General features: G+C 37.6%; 1 protein-coding gene across 5 annotated transcripts in view; it reads right to left on the bottom strand.

Annotated features, from left to right (window-relative positions):
• Positions 1–20,923, bottom strand: part of LOC128863104 (non-lysosomal glucosylceramidase) — a 58,802-nt gene that overhangs the window by 2,853 nt on the left and 35,026 nt on the right. For 2 of the 5 annotated variants that reach the window (XM_054102046.1, XM_054102045.1), the window contains exons 3-9: positions 15,650–15,919; positions 10,777–11,345; positions 4,456–4,711; positions 4,260–4,382; positions 3,980–4,094; positions 3,545–3,914; positions 1,621–1,828 (exon numbers count right to left, since the gene is read on the bottom strand). In XM_054102046.1, the coding sequence (XP_053958021.1) occupies positions 1,621–1,828; positions 3,545–3,914; positions 3,980–4,094; positions 4,260–4,382; positions 4,456–4,711; positions 10,777–11,345; positions 15,650–15,919 (1,911 nt within the window). The remainder of the gene's footprint in view (positions 1–1,620; positions 1,829–3,544; positions 3,915–3,979; positions 4,095–4,259; positions 4,383–4,455; positions 4,712–10,776; positions 11,346–15,649; positions 15,920–20,923) is intronic. The other 3 variants (XM_054102047.1, XM_054102048.1, XM_054102049.1) reach the window with 3 other exon arrangements.

Raw genomic sequence — 20,923 nt, 5'->3', positions numbered from 1 at the left:
TTGTTCTTTTACAACCGATTTTCATGATTTTTGCATATTTAGAATGTTGACATTTTTGAGTAAAATATCGTTTGTGAACTTTACTAAGAAATTCTTGGAGCTTTGAATTATCAAGAGATATTACGTTCCTAATCGGAGCAACCCAGATTTACCACATATACGGTCAGGTCAAGGACTGCATTCCGGAAAAAATTTATGGGGAATATTTTATGCTTTTACGAACTCAACAACACAAGAGATTTCACTAATTAATTTCATTTGGGCTTGTATGGTTGTAAGCCAAGAACTTGATGCAAAATTTGCCATAATGTGGACTGAGAGAACAGATATATATATATAATAACTTAAGGGAACAGATACCTGTAAAATTTCGAATTTTTTTTTTTCACATTCAAAATAATCCCATAAGAATAAAAAAATTTTTAGAACGTAAATTTAAGTATTTCTTATAAATAGTTTTTCAATAAGGGCGGGTAGATGTTGAAATGGAATAAAATGGCGTTTGCTGTGTGGCACGTAGCGCCGTCCTGCTGTAACCACATGTCGTCTAGGTCCATATGGTTCAATATGGGCCATAAGAAATTGGAAGGGCCACCACGTCTACCGAAAAATGGGCGCAATGCGCGCAACGTTTCCGTTAATGAACACTCATTTTGATAATAAAGTTTTATCATTTGAGCGTGGTGTTCAATCGTGTAACTTGCCATGATGATTTGGCATAAACAACTGAATAATAAACAAAAGATTTGACAGATGTCACCAAAACAAAATGGCTGCCACAGGGCGCCAAAATCGACCCGCGTCAATTGAAAAACCCTTTATTATAGATCGTCAACCGTGACGACTCTATTCTTTGCTTTCGAGTGCTGGGAGAGGTATAGTAACGTTGCCGACTTTAGACGCGTTTTTCTCAAAACTATATTTTTCGAATTGGCGTACCCGATAACTCGGAAAGTTATTGACCGATCTCCCTGAAATTTTGCACACATCTTTTTTATGATATTACTTTGTATGAGAATTTACAATTCGCAAATTTTTCGAAAAAATAATTTTTTCGAAGCAAAAATAGCAGGAAAATTCGCCACAAAATTCATTTTTTTTAAGCACTTTATTCCGCTAATTTTCTTTTTCTATTTTGTTCAATTCATATAGAAATTATCACATTAATAAACAAAAAAATTTTTGGTTTTTTGTATTCAGGTCACTGACGCCGATGCTACAATGTCCGCCGATTGAGAAGCCCCGCTGGGACCTTCCTGGAAGAATTGAGTGTACATCCGCCATTTAATATAATAAAAAATTATATTATTTTAATGTATAAATAAACTTTTCCCCCTTTTGAAAAAAATATATTGACTTCTTCGTTTTAAATAGTTTTAATGAAAATCAGGGAAAATATGGCCGTTTACAGGTATCTGTCCCCTTAAAAACATTGCTACATAATTCAAGAGCTTCATCATGCCAAAAATATATACCTTTGTAAGGGCTTTTCGGCATTGCCACATCATAAATTACATTTTAAGGCGCAATTGTGTTACAGCAACAAAATTATTATGTTCCCTTTTATGCAGTCAATTTGCATTCAACGCTTTCTAATTTTAATTTTACTCTTTCATTTACCTCGGTCCATCCATCACCCAGGTATCGTACGTTTGATCGGGACTCTTTGTATTCTCAATTAGTCCATCATTGTCGGTGTCATATTCAATGGTGCGCTCCATTATGGTTTTACAAGCAGGATACATTGCCTTCAAGTAAGCCATGGCATCCATAAGGTAAACTTTACCGTTGGTTTCATTGATGTACAAAGAAGCTGATTTACGATTTTCTGAAAAGCAAAAGTTTCATATCAGAAGGTGTACGGCAATAATAACTGCATCGTTCGAAATTCTGCTGCAACAAGCTGAGCACTGGTGAATAGACATATTTCATAATTAAGTCACTTTTAGGATAGGACTGCTCTTCTTAAAAAGTTACAAATCCGTATTTCTAAGTCACACGAATTTTTCGAAGAATTAAAGCAGTTATATCTACGCGACGATGCACGAAAAAATAGGACCTAAAGATGAGATATTCTTCAACGATATTTGCAGAGAAAGTAATAAGGGTGATTTTTTAAGTGCTTGAGAACTTAAAATGATAATACAAAACAGAAATGTTGTTAGGATGAGTTCGTTTATAATAATCTGGCATATAATTCCATGGCATTTAGTTTTTTTTAGGTTTTCGGCATATAACCGTCGCGGCTACTAGTTAGGTTAGGTTATGGTGGTAGTCGGTCTGTACGACTCTAACAGGTCGGTTGTGTTACCAGTGTGCGTCACAGGAACCTCATTTATTTTTCTTCATGGAACCATTTTATGGAAGCGCAGGATTGGTCCCATCCCCACACCAGACAGTTCTGTAAGAGAATTGGAAAAAATATTTACCTAGAAAACCTTCTCTGATTTTAGCTAAGGCTGGACAATTGCAAAGGAAGTGCTCAACTGTTTCTTCTTCTTCCTCATCTCTAAAACTTCTACAATATTCATGAGAGATAACTTCTAGTTTCAAGGACTGCCTGCCAAATAGCCAATGACAGGTTATACAAGCCACGACCTTCGAGATATCCTCTCTTGAGAGTCTAAGCAATTCCTTTGCCTTTTTCTTATTTATTTGCGGCCATAGTCACCCAGCTGTTACGCATGTGTCTTCATCGCTCCATGCCCTATTGACCTCATTGATAATGTTATTCTGAATTATTAAATTACTCATGGCCATAGGTATCCCAATGGTACTTCCATACGAGTTATATGGTCCATTCGATCAGTTCAATTTTTCAAATAAATCTGAATAAGAAATCTAAATGAGTCCAATCAGCATAAATGTGACGAAAGCGATGGTCATTTAGCTTCAATTCCTGCATGTGCTGTATTTTATAGGTAATGCAAGCCAAAATCCTTACGTAAAAGTTTCCACGTAGTTGAATGATAAAGACAAGCAAATTGAAACGACATTAACATAACAAAACTAACATAACAAAATATTTGTGGAGTCTTTAATTTGGCCTTGTTTGGATTAGCAGTCAATCACTTAAGTAAGTGATAGGTATAACTTCAACTAATCTCCCAGAAGAGTCAGAATTCTCGTACATCTCTTGGACTACACCGACGAGATGCAGGACCAAACAACAGTGCAACTATTGGATCGGACAGTATATAGTCAGACATTAAACGACATTTATCGGGAGCCTGTCACCACCTTCCCGGGCTCCTGAACCTTGGATGCCGTTATCGAAATTCAACCAAGACTTATTTTAGACGAACAGCTTCAGTTACCTCGAACAACTTTGGATCAATTACGGTCTGGTTAAACTTCTACTCATCCAGAATCGACGTCGACATACTCAATAGATGAGTTAACAGAAAAAAGATGCTCATAAAAACCATTTCATTTTCACAGACAGGTGCCATTAAAACATTAGGAACACCTCGCCGTAAACTCAAAGTTTTATGCACCAAAAATCTCAAAAAGGAATATTAAATGTCATAAATACTTCACTTACGTAGCTTCTCCTCTGCAGAGTTTTTGCGTTTATTATCTTGAGTGTATATTTCGTACAAACTGTCCTTATCGATGAACTCAATCGAGCTGAATTTGCTCGCATTGTCCGCCTGTGCTTGCGCTAATTCATTCAGTACATAATAATCGCGATAAACTTGTAAGACAAATTTCGTATTCAAGTCCTTCCAATGATTAACGTCATGGATATGATAAGTGTTAATGAGTGTGAATGGTTCCTCATCAGGATCGCCGAGATCATGTGGCACGCAATCCTTGATGTGACGTGGTAAAACTTTGCCATCATAAAGCATTTTACGCGTTTCGGGCAATTCAGTGGCTATAGCATCACGGATGTCATACTGCAAGCTCACCTATGGCGAAAATACGTCAGTTATTCGAGAACAAAAAAAAACATCTTTTGTTCGTTCCAACTCACTTGCAGATTAGGCCAGAGGTGGGACAGTGCCGATGAGGCATAAAAATGTACGTCGTAAGTATTGTACATGCGATATTCGTGACCCTCTAAGTAACCAAAGCGGCCGTAAGCTAATCTGAAAATGTTGAAAGTGAAAGAAGTTTTTTATTGGCTGAGAAATTAATTTTACTTATAGAAAAATTAGGAAACTTAACTTCAATTATTTCCTATTTGTTTATGTTTCATTATATAATATATGTATATATGCACTTATACATGCACACATTTTTTTATTCCATACCTGGGGTCATCATAGTTCAACTCCTTTCCGAATGAGGAATCACAAGTCAACCAAATTGTGCCACCATCCGAAATATAGTAGAGTTGATTGAATATGGCGCTTTTGTACCAGTCAGGCAGACCGCTATAAATAATATTTTTCAAATTAATAAATTATCTTATTTTATTTCATATTTTTATAGAATGCGAGAACTCACTCATCATTGAGTATTGGACGCTGCCATGCATCAATCAATTTCTCCCAGCTGCCATAGTGTTTCAATGCATACTCGCAAATTTTGGGACCAGCTTCACCGGAGGCATCGAAATATTTGGTATAGTAACGCGTGTAAGTTTTGTGTTTCTTTGGAAAATGTATATGCGGCATATCCCAGGCTAATGCAAATTCCAAATCATGACTAGAACCAGGTTTGACTGCAACTTGTGCGCACAAAGCAACACCGATATCCTTAGCTGGTGTAGTAAAAGAAGATGTATACATGCAGATTAGGATTGAAGATGCAGAAAACTAGGTAGTGCTTGAATATTATAAAATGTTTTTTAGTTATGCGAACGAAATTCATACATTCCACTATTCGCTTTCATAAATTTGAAGCTTCAAAGACTGGTTCTACAGATGCGATACAATGGCTTATTGAGTCACCCCCGTCGGCTTAGAAGAAAAGTTCATCGTGACTTTGCCGTTGGTTCATTATGCCTTGAAAAGGTTAAGGCCTCCAATATGCGGTGTGCGCTATGAAATTGTTCTACAAACGAAAAGATCTACAGCTCTCTTCGAATTAAGCGCTTTGAAACATTTTTGGACTGCTATTGAAAAAGCACTCACGAAAATTGCAGAAGGCATTTGGTGATTCGACCATGTCGCAGAAAAATGTTTATAAGTGGTACAAAGACTTCAAAGAGGGTCGAGAACGTGTTGATGACTTGGAGCGCTCCGGACGACCATCGACGTCAACAGATGACCAACACGTCAATAAAGTGAAGGAGTTAGTGCTCAAAAATCGTCGGTTGACTGTTAAAGACCTTACTGATATGATCGGAATATCAGAAGGATCAGTGAAAACCATTTTGAAAGACCATTTGGGCCTACGAAAAGTCAAATCTCGTTTGGTACCGAAAACTCTAAATTTCTTGGAAAAAAGTCGTCGCGTTGATGTGTGTGAAACAATGCTTTCAGACTATCAGGACAAGCTCAAATGCATCATTACGGGAGATGAGACTTGGATTTATGCTTACGACCCTGAAACAACCGACCAATCAAGCGAATATCGTGCTAAGGGCGAGGCCAGACCGAAAAGAGCACGTCAAAGTCGTTCAAAAATAAAGGTCATGATGACAGTGTTTTTCGATTTTCGTGGTGTGGTGCACTATGAATTCCTTCCACCTGGCCAAACTGTTAATAAGGAATATTATTTGAGCGTTATGCGTCGTTTACGTGAAGCAATTCGTCTAAAAAGACCAGAATTATGGGCCAACAACTCTTGGTTTTTGCTTCACGATAATGCACCGTCTCACACTGCACTCGTTCTTCGTGACCATTTCGCCAAAAATTCCACGCATGTCATTCCGCAACCACAGTATTCGCCTGATTTGGCTCCGTGTGACTTCTGGCTATTCCCAAAACTCAAGAGATTACTCCGGAGAACGCGTTTCGAGTCGATTGAGGGGATAAAAGCTGAATCGAAGAAGGTGCTGATGGCTATACCGGAAATGGACTACTTGGCATGCTTCGGGGATTGGAAAAATCGTTGGCATAAGTGTATTTCATCGAGAGGGGATTATTTTGAAGAGGATGAAATTGATTTACAAGAATAAATAAAGATTTTTCATTTTACAACCAAATACACCTTTACTCTACGTATAAAAATTGCCTTATAGGCCCATCACACTGGGTTCGTTCCGTCCGTTGCGGCAACGAATTTGATTGACAGAAAAATGGATTATGTGTATTTGAGTAGAAAACGCCACATACGTGCCGTACGCCGTACGTATAAAAACTGGCAACTGGGTGTTTTTTTTAGAGGTTAGGTTTTCAAGTTGGCACTACTTTTTTCGTAGATGGTCTTTTTGACAGCTGTCACTTGATTTATGCTCAGTTTGGTTTGCCATTTCATAATTAATAGATTTACACCTGAACAACGTTTGCAAATCGTGCAAATTTATTACGAAAATAATGGTTCGATTCGCGCGACGCATCGAAGAAAATTTTGTTCAGCGATGAAGCTCACTTTTGGTTGAATGGGTATGTCAATAAGCAAAATTGTCGCATTTGGAGTGAACATAATCCACAAGCCATTGCTGAGACGCCGTTACATCCTCAAAAAGTCACTGTTTGGTGTGCTCTATGGGCAGAGGGAATCATTGGTCCATATTTCTTTAAAAATGAAGCCGGCCATAATGTTACAGTCAGTGGAGAGCGCTATAGAGCCATGATTAATGACTTTTTCGTGCCTGAATTGGACGATGTTGATGTGGACGATCTTTGGTTCCAACAAGACGGCGCTACATGCCATACAGCCAACGCAACAATCGATTTATTGAAGGACACTTTTGGTGAGCGCATTATCTCGCGCCGTGGACCTGTGGAGTGGCCTCCAAGATCGTGCGATATACCACCGCTGGACTATTTCTTGTGGGGCTATGTGAAGTTGCTTGTCTACGCAGATAAGCCCGAGACGATTGACGTCTTGGAAGAGAATATTCGGCGCGTTATTGCTGACATACGGCCCCAATTGCTGCAAAAAGTGGTCGAAAATTGGGCCTCTCGGCTGGAATTTATTCGAGCCAGCCGCGGCGGCCACTTGCCCGAAATCATTTTTAAAACATAATGGCAAACCCTTATCTTTATAATAAAGCTAAATTCTTGGTCATAACATTAAATTATATACGTTTTATTTCATCTTGAAAACCTAACCTCTAAAAAAAAACACCCTATATAAAGGTGAATCTCTGTACGTTGTCTGCGCATCACTACGAAACGACAACACGAAATGACGTAAACATTTTTATACATTCATATTTTCACCCAATGAAGGTTATAGGCATGTTTTTATATTGGAACTCCCTTCCCGCAGCCCCAAGGCCGCGCCCCCACTCTCATTCGTCACTAATAATCGAATATTTTTTTAAATTTGATCTAAGTTAGTTTTTCCTATTTTCCACTATTTATAGCACACTCTAGACTTCATTATCCGCATAAGCTGTGCAACTATGACCCAAATGCAAAGTTCAAAAACGGTTTGAGATAGAAAATTAATAAAAATAATTTTGCTTGATATTGTTCTGATTGATTGTTTTGATTTTATTCAACGCGGCATAGCAACGGATGTCGGGTATTGTAATATTATGGTTATTAATAAAAAATTATTTTCTATGAAATTATTGTTTGTAATTCTTTTATAACATATCCTAAATCCCTCAAAACTACTCCTACGCGAACGGGGCCGCGGGGTAAAGCTAGTTTTATTATATATTTCACAACCAACAGAAAACTGTTTATACGCAATGAAATATGATATTTGCTTTCACGACCAGAACATCTGTTGATTTTTTGTTTATATGCGGCAATACTTTCATTGTGTGTTTTGCACCTCACGACAGTCATATGCGTTGTCGCAAAGGACCCATTGTGACATCGCTATTAGTTATGCTCTGTGTTGTAGAATTTTCATGCAGAAAATTAGTGCTTCTCTTATTTTTTGCACGAATAGCCCTATAATTCAGAGGTGATGTAGGTTTTTTTTTTATTTTTGTAATATACTATTTTTCGCATTCTTAGCTTTAAAAATTGATTTGTGGACCATTTCGTATTGAAAAATAAACAAGATATACCTCCTTGTAACAGAAAACATTTTCACAAATTTTCACATGACTGCATTATTTGTGATATATTTTATAATTTTTTTTATATTTATTTTAGACAATCTGTAACACAGACTTTGGCGACCTTAGTCACGGAGCGATACTCAGTTGAAAAAGTTATCCAAACATTTTATGAAAATGGCTCTTGGAAAATGATGGTGGCAAAGCTGCCTGTAACGTAAAAGTTATCGTGAAATGATAACAAAATTTTTTTGGTAGCCTAAATTAAATTACATGGATTTATGTGATTTCCACAGGACGGTGCCACTTACCACATAGGCATGAAAATATACGTGTAATAGCTGCCGTAATACTAAGAAATAATTATTTATTTAAAAACAATCTTGAATTGTAATTCCTCAAACTGCTCCGAAACCTCAAAACAATTAAGGTAATTTCAAATATGGTAGTGCAAACTAGGATTGCATTCAGTATTTCTTGTTCTTGTTTTTAAGTTTCATTAATTTTCATTCACAATAGATACAATATTAACTGTCATTTTTCGACAATGTTGCCAACGAAAATTCCCCTAATCCGCTTAAATTATGAGAATTAAGTCTAGTTGTCCATCTGCATTAGTTGCACTTAATTTCTGAAATAAATCCGACTTAAGTCGTTAATCCCGATTACGAGGGGTGCCTTGAATATGTCGGGATTTGACAACCCTGGTGTTGAAATCTGGCAACTGACAGCTGTATCGCAAAGTTTGACATTTTTTGGCTTTTACGTACTCAGAACGTTTTGAAATATCAGCGCTATTTGTGTTGTTTACAGTAACTTAAAAGATTCATCTCGGTTCAAAAATGGAATTAAATCGTGAACATTTTCGTGCGATTATTTTTTACAGCTTTCGACGTGGATTAACTCAGCAACATTGCATGGATGAACTTAATTCATTTTTTAGCGATGAAGCTCCATCAAGGACCAGTGTTTATCGATGGTATGGTGAATTCAATCGTGGTCGTAGTTCACTCCAAGACGAATTTCGTGAAAGTCGTCCAAAATCAGTTGTTGTTCCGAAAACCATTGATGCTGTGCGCGAACTGATATTGCAAGATCGTCATGTGATCTATCGTGAGATTGAGACAATCTTAGGTATTAGTGGGACCAGCATCATTCAATATTGCATAAACATTTGACTGTCAAAAAAATTTGTTCGCGTTGGATCCCACACAATTTGTCAATCGCTCAAAAAAAGGCTGGTGTCGATTGGTCGAAGGAAATGCTCAAAAAATACGATTGGGGGGGCTTCGAAACACGTCTATGACATCGTGACAGGTGATGAATCATGGATTTACGCGTATGGGCCCGAAAGTAAACAGCAGTCGACTGTATGGGTGTTTCAAGATTAGCCAAATCCAACAAATGTTGTTCGCGCACGAAGCACTTCCAAGCAAATGGTCGCCTGTTTTTTCGGAAAAACTGGACATGTCGCAACCGTACCACTAGAACAACGCAGAACAGTAAATTCTGAGTAGTACACAACCATTTGTTTGCCAGTTGTCTTCCAAGAAATTAGGAAAACCAATCGCCAAAGACGGATCACTCTTCACCAAGACAATGCGAGCTCTCACACATCGGCTCAAACAACTGCATTTTTGAGCACCCAAAACATGGAATTAATGGGTCATCCGCCGTATAGTCCTGACTTGGGACCGAATGACTTCTTTTTATTCCCGTACGTAAAAAACAAACTGAGAGGTCAACATTTTTCGACACCTGAAGAAGCGGTTGCGGCATTCAGAATGCATGTTTTGGAGGTACCTCATTCAGAGTGGCAAAAGTGCTTCGACAATTGGTTCAAATGCATGCAAAAGTGTATAGATCTTCATGGAGAATATTTTGAAAAACAATAAAGTGATTTTCGATGATTAAAATTTGTTTTTGTTCTCTAATCCCGAGATATAAAAGGCACCCCTCGTAATACTAACGTCTGCCTAGGCTATAACACAGCTTTTAACTGTAGTTAAGCATTCAGTGGAAGAAAAAGTCTTCGCCTGCAATGAGATTTTGCTACATATTTTTTCTTCACATGAAAGCAAACCCAATTTCGTTTAATGCTTGAACACGCCCTTTTGAAAATCCTTAAAACTCAAGAGTCTTATTATTGCGGGTTGACAAATGAAAAACTTAACCGAAAATATTTAATTATGGCGGCTTATGTTTCACGGATATTTCATAGATAATTTTAGTATAACACCGCGATTTTGGCCTCTGTTTGCGGTTATGTAGCATTACAATTACAATAGCATCTTAGAGCACAAAACTTCTTCTTTCGAATGCTGTTAAGTTTGCTTCAATTTATTTTTTTCGTCGACATTTTTTTTTCCTTGACAATAAAATGAATAGGGCGGACTAACTCACTCCATCTATTACGATTTCGTGCGATTTCTCGAATACAAAGTATACATTCTAATCAATCTACTAAGCACCATGAAGAAATCAAACAGTCGATTAGTATTTTATTAGGACGAAAACAAAAAGAAAATATTGGAGCAAATACCTCGGAAAACTAAGCTACCGAGCAGCTATGCCCAGAGTTTGGATTCGAAACCTTTTGAAAAGTATATTCTCGTTTCTGGTAAATTTCTGACCTTTTATTTTCTATCTTTAATAAACTTTATACACACACATTGACTTTAAAATAGTTTACTTACTTTTGAGCGTTTCATCGCAATGCTTCTCACTCAGTTGTCCATTCTCCTTCAAATCGGACCATAGTTGTTCTCCCGTGCCGCTCGGATCGAACTGCGTGCAGCGTGTAATACTGATTTCAGGCAATACCCGACAGCCCAAATTATAGGTGCATGGCATGCCAGCGATCTTCTGTCGTATACCCACGCCCTTCATATTACCTTGCGAAATTAGCTCCGCCTCAGCGCCGCCCTCGGCATCCTGCTTCTTAGTACCGGTGCCATTCTTGAACGTAAATGTTATGGCAACCTTACGCTCCTCCGCACACACATTCTCCACAGACCACACGAAGACGGCGCACGGCAGGCATGAGTCTTTGTAGTCGTGCGGTATGACGGGCGAAATTTGACGACAAATCAGTCGCACGCCGTACGCAGTAAGATCATATTCGGTCCAGGCGCGCGGATACAGACCCGTGTATGAGCATTTCGAGTCGTCGATGTTCGAGTGCCAGGCATTTAGCGGCTGCTTGGAACGGCTGCTGCAATTGGGCATATTACTTGTACATTGAGAGTTGACGCTGTCGAGTGAACTGCGCATATGGATTGGTGGTTTGGTTGGTTGGATGGGAGTAGGAGGTGAGGGAATTCGGTGTACATTTTGCGGCGCGTGGTTGTTGAATGGATGTGTTTCGAATGGTGAGCAAATGAGATGTGAAAAGATGAATGAGAATTACGATTTCATAAATATTCGATGAATTCATTATATGGAGGAATTTCGGGATGAGAAAGTAATCATTTTTTTTATAAAGCAATAAAAACAAAGTGGGGTAAGAATGGATGAATGCGTGACAAAAGCACGAAAGCAAGTTTCGATTTCCATTTCCGTCGGTTATCAGTGGGATGTGCAATTTTGTTGTAAGTGATCGCGCATGTGTATCGTTGTGTTGGTGGTGGTGACGTTGTGCCGGTAATCCAGTGTGCAGATGATAAATTTTCGGCCGTAGACAAATAAAATTTAGCGCAGAAATCAAATTTCGAATAGCGGAGGTGAATATGGAAATTTCGCGTGTGTAATAAGTGACGAAAATATTTGGCAGTTTTTGTTTTTGTGTTTTTGCACAAACGAGAACAGAGAAAAAATATGGAGAAAATAAGTTAAAAAATAAATTAGCAAAAGCAAAAAAAAAAATCTGAATTTTTCAATAGCAGTGATAAGCTTTAAGTTGTTGTTTTGCGGCAAGAAAAAACAATACAATTTGTTGTACATGAATTAGATATGGTGTTGACATTAATCTTACAATTTACCTTAATCATTACAATAATAAGCATTTTTTAGTAAAAAAGCAAAGCAAAACATTAGAAAATTTAAATACTAAAAAATTCATAATTTTTGTATAAAAGCGCAAGATAAGCTGAATTTATAAAAAAACCAAAACATTGTGGGAAAATAAACCTTTAAAAATCTATGTTTGATCGCGGCCGCCGTAGCCGAATGGGTTGGTGCGTGACTACCATTCGGAATTCAGAGAGGAACGTAGGTTCGAATCTCGATGAAAGGCCAAAATTTTTTCTAATAGCAGTCACTCCTCAGCAAACAATGGCAAACCTCCGAGTGTATTTCTGCCATGAAAAAGCTCCTCATGAAAATATCTGCCGTTCGGAGTCGGCTTGAAATCAAGACGCACGCCACAAATAGGAGAAGGATATTTGTATGGTATAAATGCACGCTCGTTTTGATCCGACATCTGTCAGAAAAAAATATAAATGTACTGTAAAGTATGAAAGTTGGCCAAATGGCAGCTTTGCTTCGAGTAAGCTTCAAATAGCGGAATATCCTATTTCACAGTGCTTGGTCAGTCTTTGAAAGTTCAATTTCAGTTGTTGCTTCGTATCAGCCGATTATTCTGACTTGAATGCTTTCATTTGGCTATAGAAGCTTTCGAAGTAAAGCAAAGCCAAGCGGATATGAACATTTGCTCATTTGAGGCGAATATGAGTAGGAAGCGGGAGTGATTAGAACAGGAGATGCACACCAAAGGAAGTTGTTAGGAAATCTTTACTGCAATGGTCTTATTTTGTTTTTTAATGAGTAAGAATTTAGAGAAGCTTTTATAAGCTTTGATCATACGCTATACTTAATCAGGCCATCTACATTTTTTTTCACTACTAGCATCGCCGTCAGAATTGGGAAAGACCTCGCCGAGCCGTGGGGTGATTGATCACCTTTGACAGTTTGCTCTCCATCTCGATGCATACAACTACAATTGTCATTAAAATCAAAAATCGCAGCAAGATTCTCAAATCGCTAGCCATCAGCACTTAAAGCAATTGGGTAGTCTGCTCGCCTGACACTATTAATTCGCAATGAACAAAGCTTCAGACCTGTGAGACAGATATTAGACAACGTTCCCAAACTCCCGATCTTCCAAAACCCGTTATCGGAGGCCAACCTCCACCTATCGCAAATGAAAAGCTTCAGCTGCCTCACTTACCTAACACTTCTCTCCCTCTGGACCCAATCCGACGAAATAGTGTGTTTTCTGAGATTAGATATACCATGACGATAGATAGATATACCACGCTAGCAGGGCTTGCTTAACGGCTACTACAACAACGTGATTCGCTTTCGATTAGCTTATCTAACATAACCGCTCAAGTACCATTTATTAGAAGAGCGTTTAATTGTCAGCATAAGCGGATGATATTGACATAATTGGCTTTACCAACCGCGCTGCTAGTTCTACCTTTTCCAAACTGGATAAAGAAGCTAAGCGAATGGATCTGGCGCTGATCTGGACGGCGCACTTGCGTTTTAGCACCCACGCCCCTGTTGACAGTTATGATTTTGAAGTAATAGGGGACTTCATCTATTTAGGAATCAGTATTAACACCAGAAATAATGTTAGCTTAGAAATCCAATGGAAAATCTCTCTTGCCAAAAAGTGCTACTTTGGACTAAGTAGGCAATTGAGTAGTAAATTCCTCTCTCGAGGAACAAAACTAATACTTTATAAGTATCTCATCACGCCCGTCTTAACATATCGCACCCTAAATACAAAAGGGGCACAACTCAAAATTTTCCACACTCGAGCTTGACTTGTTTACAGTAGCACAGAAAACAAACTATGTGACATATCACGCTGAAATTTGCCATGTAAGCTTATAACAGTCCTACCAAAAAACAAAAAATTTATTTTTGCTATATATCAACCGCGGACCGTTTTATTGATAACGTCTCGTTCATATTTGAGCAGAAGTACATTTTGAGTTTTGATCCTTTTGTATTTAGGGTGCGATATGGCGCCGAAACTTGGACGGTGACCATATCCAATAAGGCGTCCCTTAGTGTTTAAGAGAAAGAAGCTGTGGAAATTTTGTTGGACCTTTGCACATAGGCGACGGCGAATACCGTAGACAATGGAGCGATGAGCTCTATGAGCTTTACGACGACGAATCGTGCAGCTAATAGAGATTTCGTAGCTACGCTGGCTAAAACATAGAAACGCTCCGACTCTGAAAGCCTGCAATGCGGTACCAGCTAGTGGTAGCACCGGAAGTGGAAGCCCTCCTTTGCGTTGAAAAGATAAGTTGAAGAAGAACTTGGCTTCACTTGGTGTGCCCAACTGGGGCGAGAAATAAAAGCGTGGCACGCTTTGTTAAACTCAATCAAGAAGAAGAAAAGCGCCTAAGCTAAAGAAGATTGTAATGCAGAATTTAGAACCGCTTCGGTATAGGATTGTTAAGCATACGAGCGTAAGTTTCTTGAATGAATAAAATTTATACAAATCTAAGAAAATTTTACCATCTTTGATGACCCCTATTATTTATTATTCTTTCTTTCATTCCGATATCTCGCGAAATTCTTGACAATAATAGATTTTTCTTGTTTCCTGTTCCAGTTTTCCCTACATTAATTTTCAAAAGTGCTTCCTTCCGAAAGCTATTTGGTTTTCCCTTTAGTTGCCTCTTAGCCTTCTAATTTTTATCCATGCAAACAAATACAAAATGAAGTGAATAAAATTAAAAGAATCACACTTGTATTAGGAAACGATCACACTTATCTCATTCTATTATACCATAAGCAATACAATTTATATGTAAAATGCGTTAAACTTTTGTGATAAAGCTTAAGTTACACGCAATCAGCAAACGGATTTACAGTTTTAATGAATTTACATTTAAGAATGCATTAGCGATGGAATAAAAAGTGAAATACAATTATAAAAATATTCTGTAAATAATAACTATAATTACAGAAATTGGGCGAACATGGGACGGGGGAAAGTATGATTAAAAATCCAATAGTAATTTGAAAACGTGAGGAGTTTGATTTTGTTGGTTTGGTGTGGTGTAACATGCAACGTGACGTGATGAAAGGGACTCTTAGTCACGAGGAAATTATATTCACAAACACTGATTGCATATACATACATACATATGCACATATACACACACACACGCATCCCAGTTACAATGACACGAATGGAGTCCAATGTTGAAAACGTGAAAATGAGGGTGAATAGAAGTGTGATGGCGTGTTGAAAGGTCTTATTAGCACTAGTTTACATTAGTTACGAACATATGTGTGTATGTGTGCGCATAAATGAAAGTATGAAATCACATGTGAGGAAACAGCAACTATGTCAATATAACAATACAGCCAAAATTAAGGTCAAATCATGGCTAGCCCAACAATGGCGCACATCCCAGTGTTTTGGTGGTGGCTCACGCTTGGTTATGTGGTTAAGATTACAAATGGTCATAAAACATTATGTATTAGGACAGTTAGAAGGTTAGAGGAGTAAGGGATACAAGCGACTTATGTATGTATGTATGTAGTTACACTACATGCATTTTAATTAGTTGAAAACAGTACTTCATCTCGGGCACTTACCTATTTCGCGACAGTAAACTTTGAAATATTGTACAACCCTTGGCGTCTTTGATTGTCACAATGAATTGATTCGCCTGCACCACATTGTACTCGTACATGCCGGGCCGCATTTGAAAACGACAAAATTCACCGGCAAATCCACGTCCGATGGTGCCGCCCCCAATACCACCCAAAGGGACACCGTAAATTTGTTTACCATTCTCCATGTAATAGTAGTCCATGTAACAGCGACGATTCTCACGCGACACCTTCCAATAGTAAACGGAATATCTGTGGAGCAAAAAGAGAGCAAGAGTGAGAGAGTGAAACAAGTGAGCTCAGCTCAGTAGGATGAAAGTTGAGCCATGTGAATTAATTTTACGTAAGGAATGTGCTGCCATATTGAATGGAATTTTTATAGAGCGAGGCAATGCAGCAAATGTTTATCAGAAGTGGGATAGTATTTAATGATAAAATAAATAAATTATATTAAATAAAATTATATAGAACTAAGAGGAGGGTCGAACAATTCAAAATAAAATGGAATTTAATATATATATTTAAATGCAATATTTTTGTATCCATATGTAAAGCCCATGAATAAAAACAAATTCTTACAGACTACTTCACAAATTAAATAAGATTATATATAGACTGGAAATCATCATACCCGTCCGCGCAGAAGCTCGGACGATGACAATATCCGATAAGGCGTCACTTGGAGTGTTTGAGAGAAAGATTCTGCGTAAGATTTTTGGACCTTTGCACATTAGCTACGGCGAATATCATAGGCGATGGAACAATGGGCTGTGCGAGCTTTACGACGACATAGACGTAGTATATATGTATACCATATATATATCTATTTTCTCATAGTTCCTTGATGAAACATAGTTCCAAGATGCACATAGACGTAGTGGATCCAATAAAGATCCAGCGGCTACATTTTTACCTCCAAAATCGGTAGTCTTCATTTCAAAGTGACTCCAAAAAACCTTTGGTATCTATTAATAAAAGCACTAAAGAACTTTTTTCGGCGACATATGTTTACATACGTGGAAATATCGACCTTCCAGACAAATAAGTACCATTTGCGAGAAGTGTTGCTGTTATATTACAAAAAAAAACTACAGCCGTTCCGCGTCGAGCGTTTATAGGATACTTAGTTCTACTGAGATCTGACAGCTTAAACTTTTCAACTTTTTTTATTGAAGTAAAAATTAGTCAACAAAAACAAATTGCCCTACAGACGAATGCAGATGTTGTAATAAAAAATATCACAATCTTAGCGAGTAAGAAGATATTATAGTAAAACATTATCAATCAATTTTTTTATAAGCATAATTAAGAAGTTTGATGAAATAGTGCTTAGAGGAAGCAAAGTCAATGTTATAAAATTTGTAAATAGTATAGAATTCTATTAGAGCTCTCATGATGGCTGGATTCCTTGCTTACAGAGTTTTTATAAAGCTAATATGGAAAAATCTAATTACGAAGCGCCCCAGATGGGGTATTAAGATTGATTCGCTTCACTGAATAATATCAAAGACGAAGGCGAAAGACAAAAAGGATCGTCGAGACTGCAGAGATTTCACAAGACAAACATACGAAACATAAATTTTGTTCCCACGGCAGCCGTTTCAAGAGTATGATCCGAAATTACATACTATATATCCGGCCAAGCAGCATTGCCCGTACATGTGTGTGGAATGTTTATGCTTCTACAACAAGAGTAATTTCAGATATTTCAAATTGTCTTGGAACAACCTTTTTGTAATATATTAATAAAGAGAATATTTCTCTCTGTGTGTAACTTTCATGTCGCTAAGTGAAATATAAACTTTACTTTAAAATATAAACTTTACATTTTACAAAAGTCGAAATTGGGCATATGCGAGACATCCTTGAACTAAAATATATGAGAACTGAGATATAGTACTAATTTTTTATTTTCTTTGAAAATTTGGTTCATGCGTTCATAATTAATAAAAAATAAATACGGCATTGGAGTAATTTTTATTTCAAAACATTGGTAATACATTTTGAGTCTGCAAGAGCGTGTTAATTAGTTAGCCACTACTGTATGTGCAAATCAGTGTTGTAGGAAATATATCATCAAGTCTCCGGAGAACATGCAACCAAATAATCTACATGCATATTAACTCTAAACGAAGCTCCATAGCAACAAACGGTGAATAATATAGGCTAACGGTAATAAAATAGGCCACCACTCCACCATGGGAAGTGTGTGCAATTGTACTCTATCGTCGAATACAAGCTTTTGTTTATCCAACAACATGAAAAGGATAATGAAGTGAGATGCGAAAATGAAGCGAACCGATAATAAAATCATTCATTGAGGATGATGTCATAAATGTAGTTAAAAATAAGTTATGAGCAATGAAAAACAACGCAACAATGTTGTTAAAGGAATACAAGTAAAATTGGAAAACCCTAAAATGTTGCAAAAACAAAGAGAGAAAAAAGTTGGGAAATGAAATTACAGGAAATGTGGTAAACAAATTATTTTCTCTTCTAGTTCTCTTTATTTTGAGCACATACACAAAGCTACTGTCTACATCCAAGTATACATGGCTACATTTCAAGGTCAGCGCGATTCTCATAGGCATATCCTCTCTTCGCATTGTGTGTACGAATGTCATCAAGTGCAATGGCGTCCACTTTTACTGCGGCCCCTTAACGGTCATTAACAGGAATCGCATTGTACTACAAAGATCTCACTTTCAGCTTGCAGAAATATGTGTTACTACAGATGCACATACTTATGCGTATGGCATAATTTCTACAGCATGTAGGACATTTCATGTGCGCTCAGCCGAGCCCATAGAAACGCTCAAGTTCATGTAAGCAAAGAAAAATAAATATTAAATTTATAAAAATGCAGGCCACTGCATATTACTGCAGCTGTTATTGCGTGCCTCAATTTACATTTAGAGAAATTTTATTTCCAGCAACTCATGATGTCATTTGCAACGCAAATGAGACTAAAATGCAGTAAAATTCATACTACTAACCGCCATGGCGTATAAGTAATATAATATTTTGTACTCAAAAGAGAAATTAAATCATCCCGACCAGTCTCGGTACATATTTGTAACTATATGTATGTATATATATACATGTGTACCTATGTATGCATACTAATTTTATTTATCTCTTTACTAATTATTTATTTATTTATTTTTGTTTTAGAATTGGTTTATAAGTTAAAAAAAAAAATGGTGGCAAATCACGCTCACCCCCGAGATAACGGAGATTAAAAATATACCTCGTTTCAATGTGGAAATTTCATAAATGATATCTAATTGATTTTTGTCAACTCTTCTCAATAACCTGATAGTAAGGAAAGCTGCGTGGGGTACCAGCATATGAAGTTCGTGGCGATAGTAAATAAGCGAACTGCTTAACGAAATTAAGAGCTGCATGAAACATGAACCAGAATCAGAACAAGAATAAGCGAAGCTATCAATCAAGGATAATAGAATGCAAGGTTGCGCCTTCCGAGTCCGCTGTGTTGGCAGGCTCTATGAATAAACAAACAAAAGGAAGGGGAATTACTTGTTTGTGAAGACGAAGAGTAGGCGAAAACAAGGGAAAGTACCAAACAAAAGAAATCATACACACACACACATTCTTGCCAAGGCATCATCCGCATAAAAACGCAAAAAAACTGCATTTGGAGGCTTTATATTCATTTGTGCTCTCACAATTCAATACGCGGCACTTCGTTTTCATTAGTTGGTTTAGTTAAAATCTCACAAATAACACTGTGCGACAGTGATATTATACTTTTATGGAGACCTAGCACAACTTGTAGGTATAGTAAACCTAAAACAAAATGGTATAGGAGAAATTTCCAATACACCCCCAAAATCTCATCTTATGGCCATAAAACCGTTCTTCAGTAGGTGGATGTGAACAATCACTCCTAACTTCGCCAATTTCCATCCGATTACGAATTTGTTTTTTTAGTTCGAAAGAACAAAAACAAACCTTAATACACCCCGTATTGGAAATTTCTCCTATACCATTTTTTTAGTTTTTCTATTCCCACAAGTTGTGCTAGGTCTCCATAAAAGTATATTTAATTTTTTTTTTGTCACACAGTGTAATGAAAACAATGTAATTCCACCTCCTTTTATTTGTTTTGCCTTGGAAAAGAGCCTGACGTCAGACTTGTCAAAATCGCGAAATATAAAGAAAAATAACTGTTTTGAGAAGACGTCATCTTCAGTATGCAATTCGCTTTGGCTATCAACGACTGAGAAGACAAGAAATTCACATGACAGTGTATGGAAAGAGGCAGGCAGGAACACTTTGTCGTTATTTTTAGAAGAGCATCAAGTAGGCTCCTAAATCTAGAGAGAGAAGACTTACGAACTCTAAAGGATACTACAGGAGACATTGCAGTCTTTATTACCATTTGAGGAAACGAGATTTAGCAGAAGCCGCGTTTACCACTTTTGCGGGCTGGGCTATGGGGCTATGAAATGCCAGAGCATATCCTTTGCGAAGAAGTTGTTGTTGTATTAACAGTTTACTAAACCCTGGCAGTCCGCTATGTTCACCGATCGTCATCGTCTAACTCATTGAACGGTAGGCCCAGGAAACGTGCTACTTCGACAGGTTGGGTCCTGCGGGAGAGGGGTGTTAGGTGAGTGGGTGTGTGAACAAGTGGTTATTATCGTGCGGTGTGCCTTCACATGCTGGAAAAATATTGAGTATGTCGGGGTCGATTCTGGAGTTTAACCTAGTACAATATCTAGAACGTAATTGAGCCAAAGTTCGCGGGTCTCGCGAGGCAGCTGAAGCTCTTTGTTTGCAATAAGTGGCGGTTGGCTTCCGATAACGGCAATTGGGGGCCGGAAGTTTAGGAAGCTGGTAAGGGTATTCCGATAGGTGTCTTTTAATGCCTGTCTAAATGCTGTCCGGTCCAGTAGCTGTAGTTATGTCCTGAATCTCTTCACTGTAGTTAAGGAGATGCTTCCTTCAGTTTGAGGAAGTGGTTTAAATCATTAGAAACCTGCAATTATAGGCTACAATAGACAACATCAGCGGACGTCATTGAGTAGACGCACTTTAATTCGAGCTTAAGAGAATTTTTTCGACAATGAATAATAATGATAGATCCTCACACTTACATACATAGCTCTGAAATGTGTTAGGACCAAGCTGATCCTACGAAATTGAATAATCAGACCACTTTACTATAATTGATTTATTTTCGCATAACTCATACTTCATAAATGTTTTGGATACGAGCCGAATCGGACT

This window comes from Anastrepha ludens, chromosome 5 (genome assembly GCF_028408465.1).
Source record: "Anastrepha ludens isolate Willacy chromosome 5, idAnaLude1.1, whole genome shotgun sequence".
NCBI lineage: Eukaryota > Metazoa > Arthropoda > Insecta > Diptera > Tephritidae > Anastrepha > Anastrepha ludens.
The sequence above is the reverse complement of the archived record's forward strand: the minus strand, read 5'-3'. Positions and strand labels throughout refer to the sequence as shown.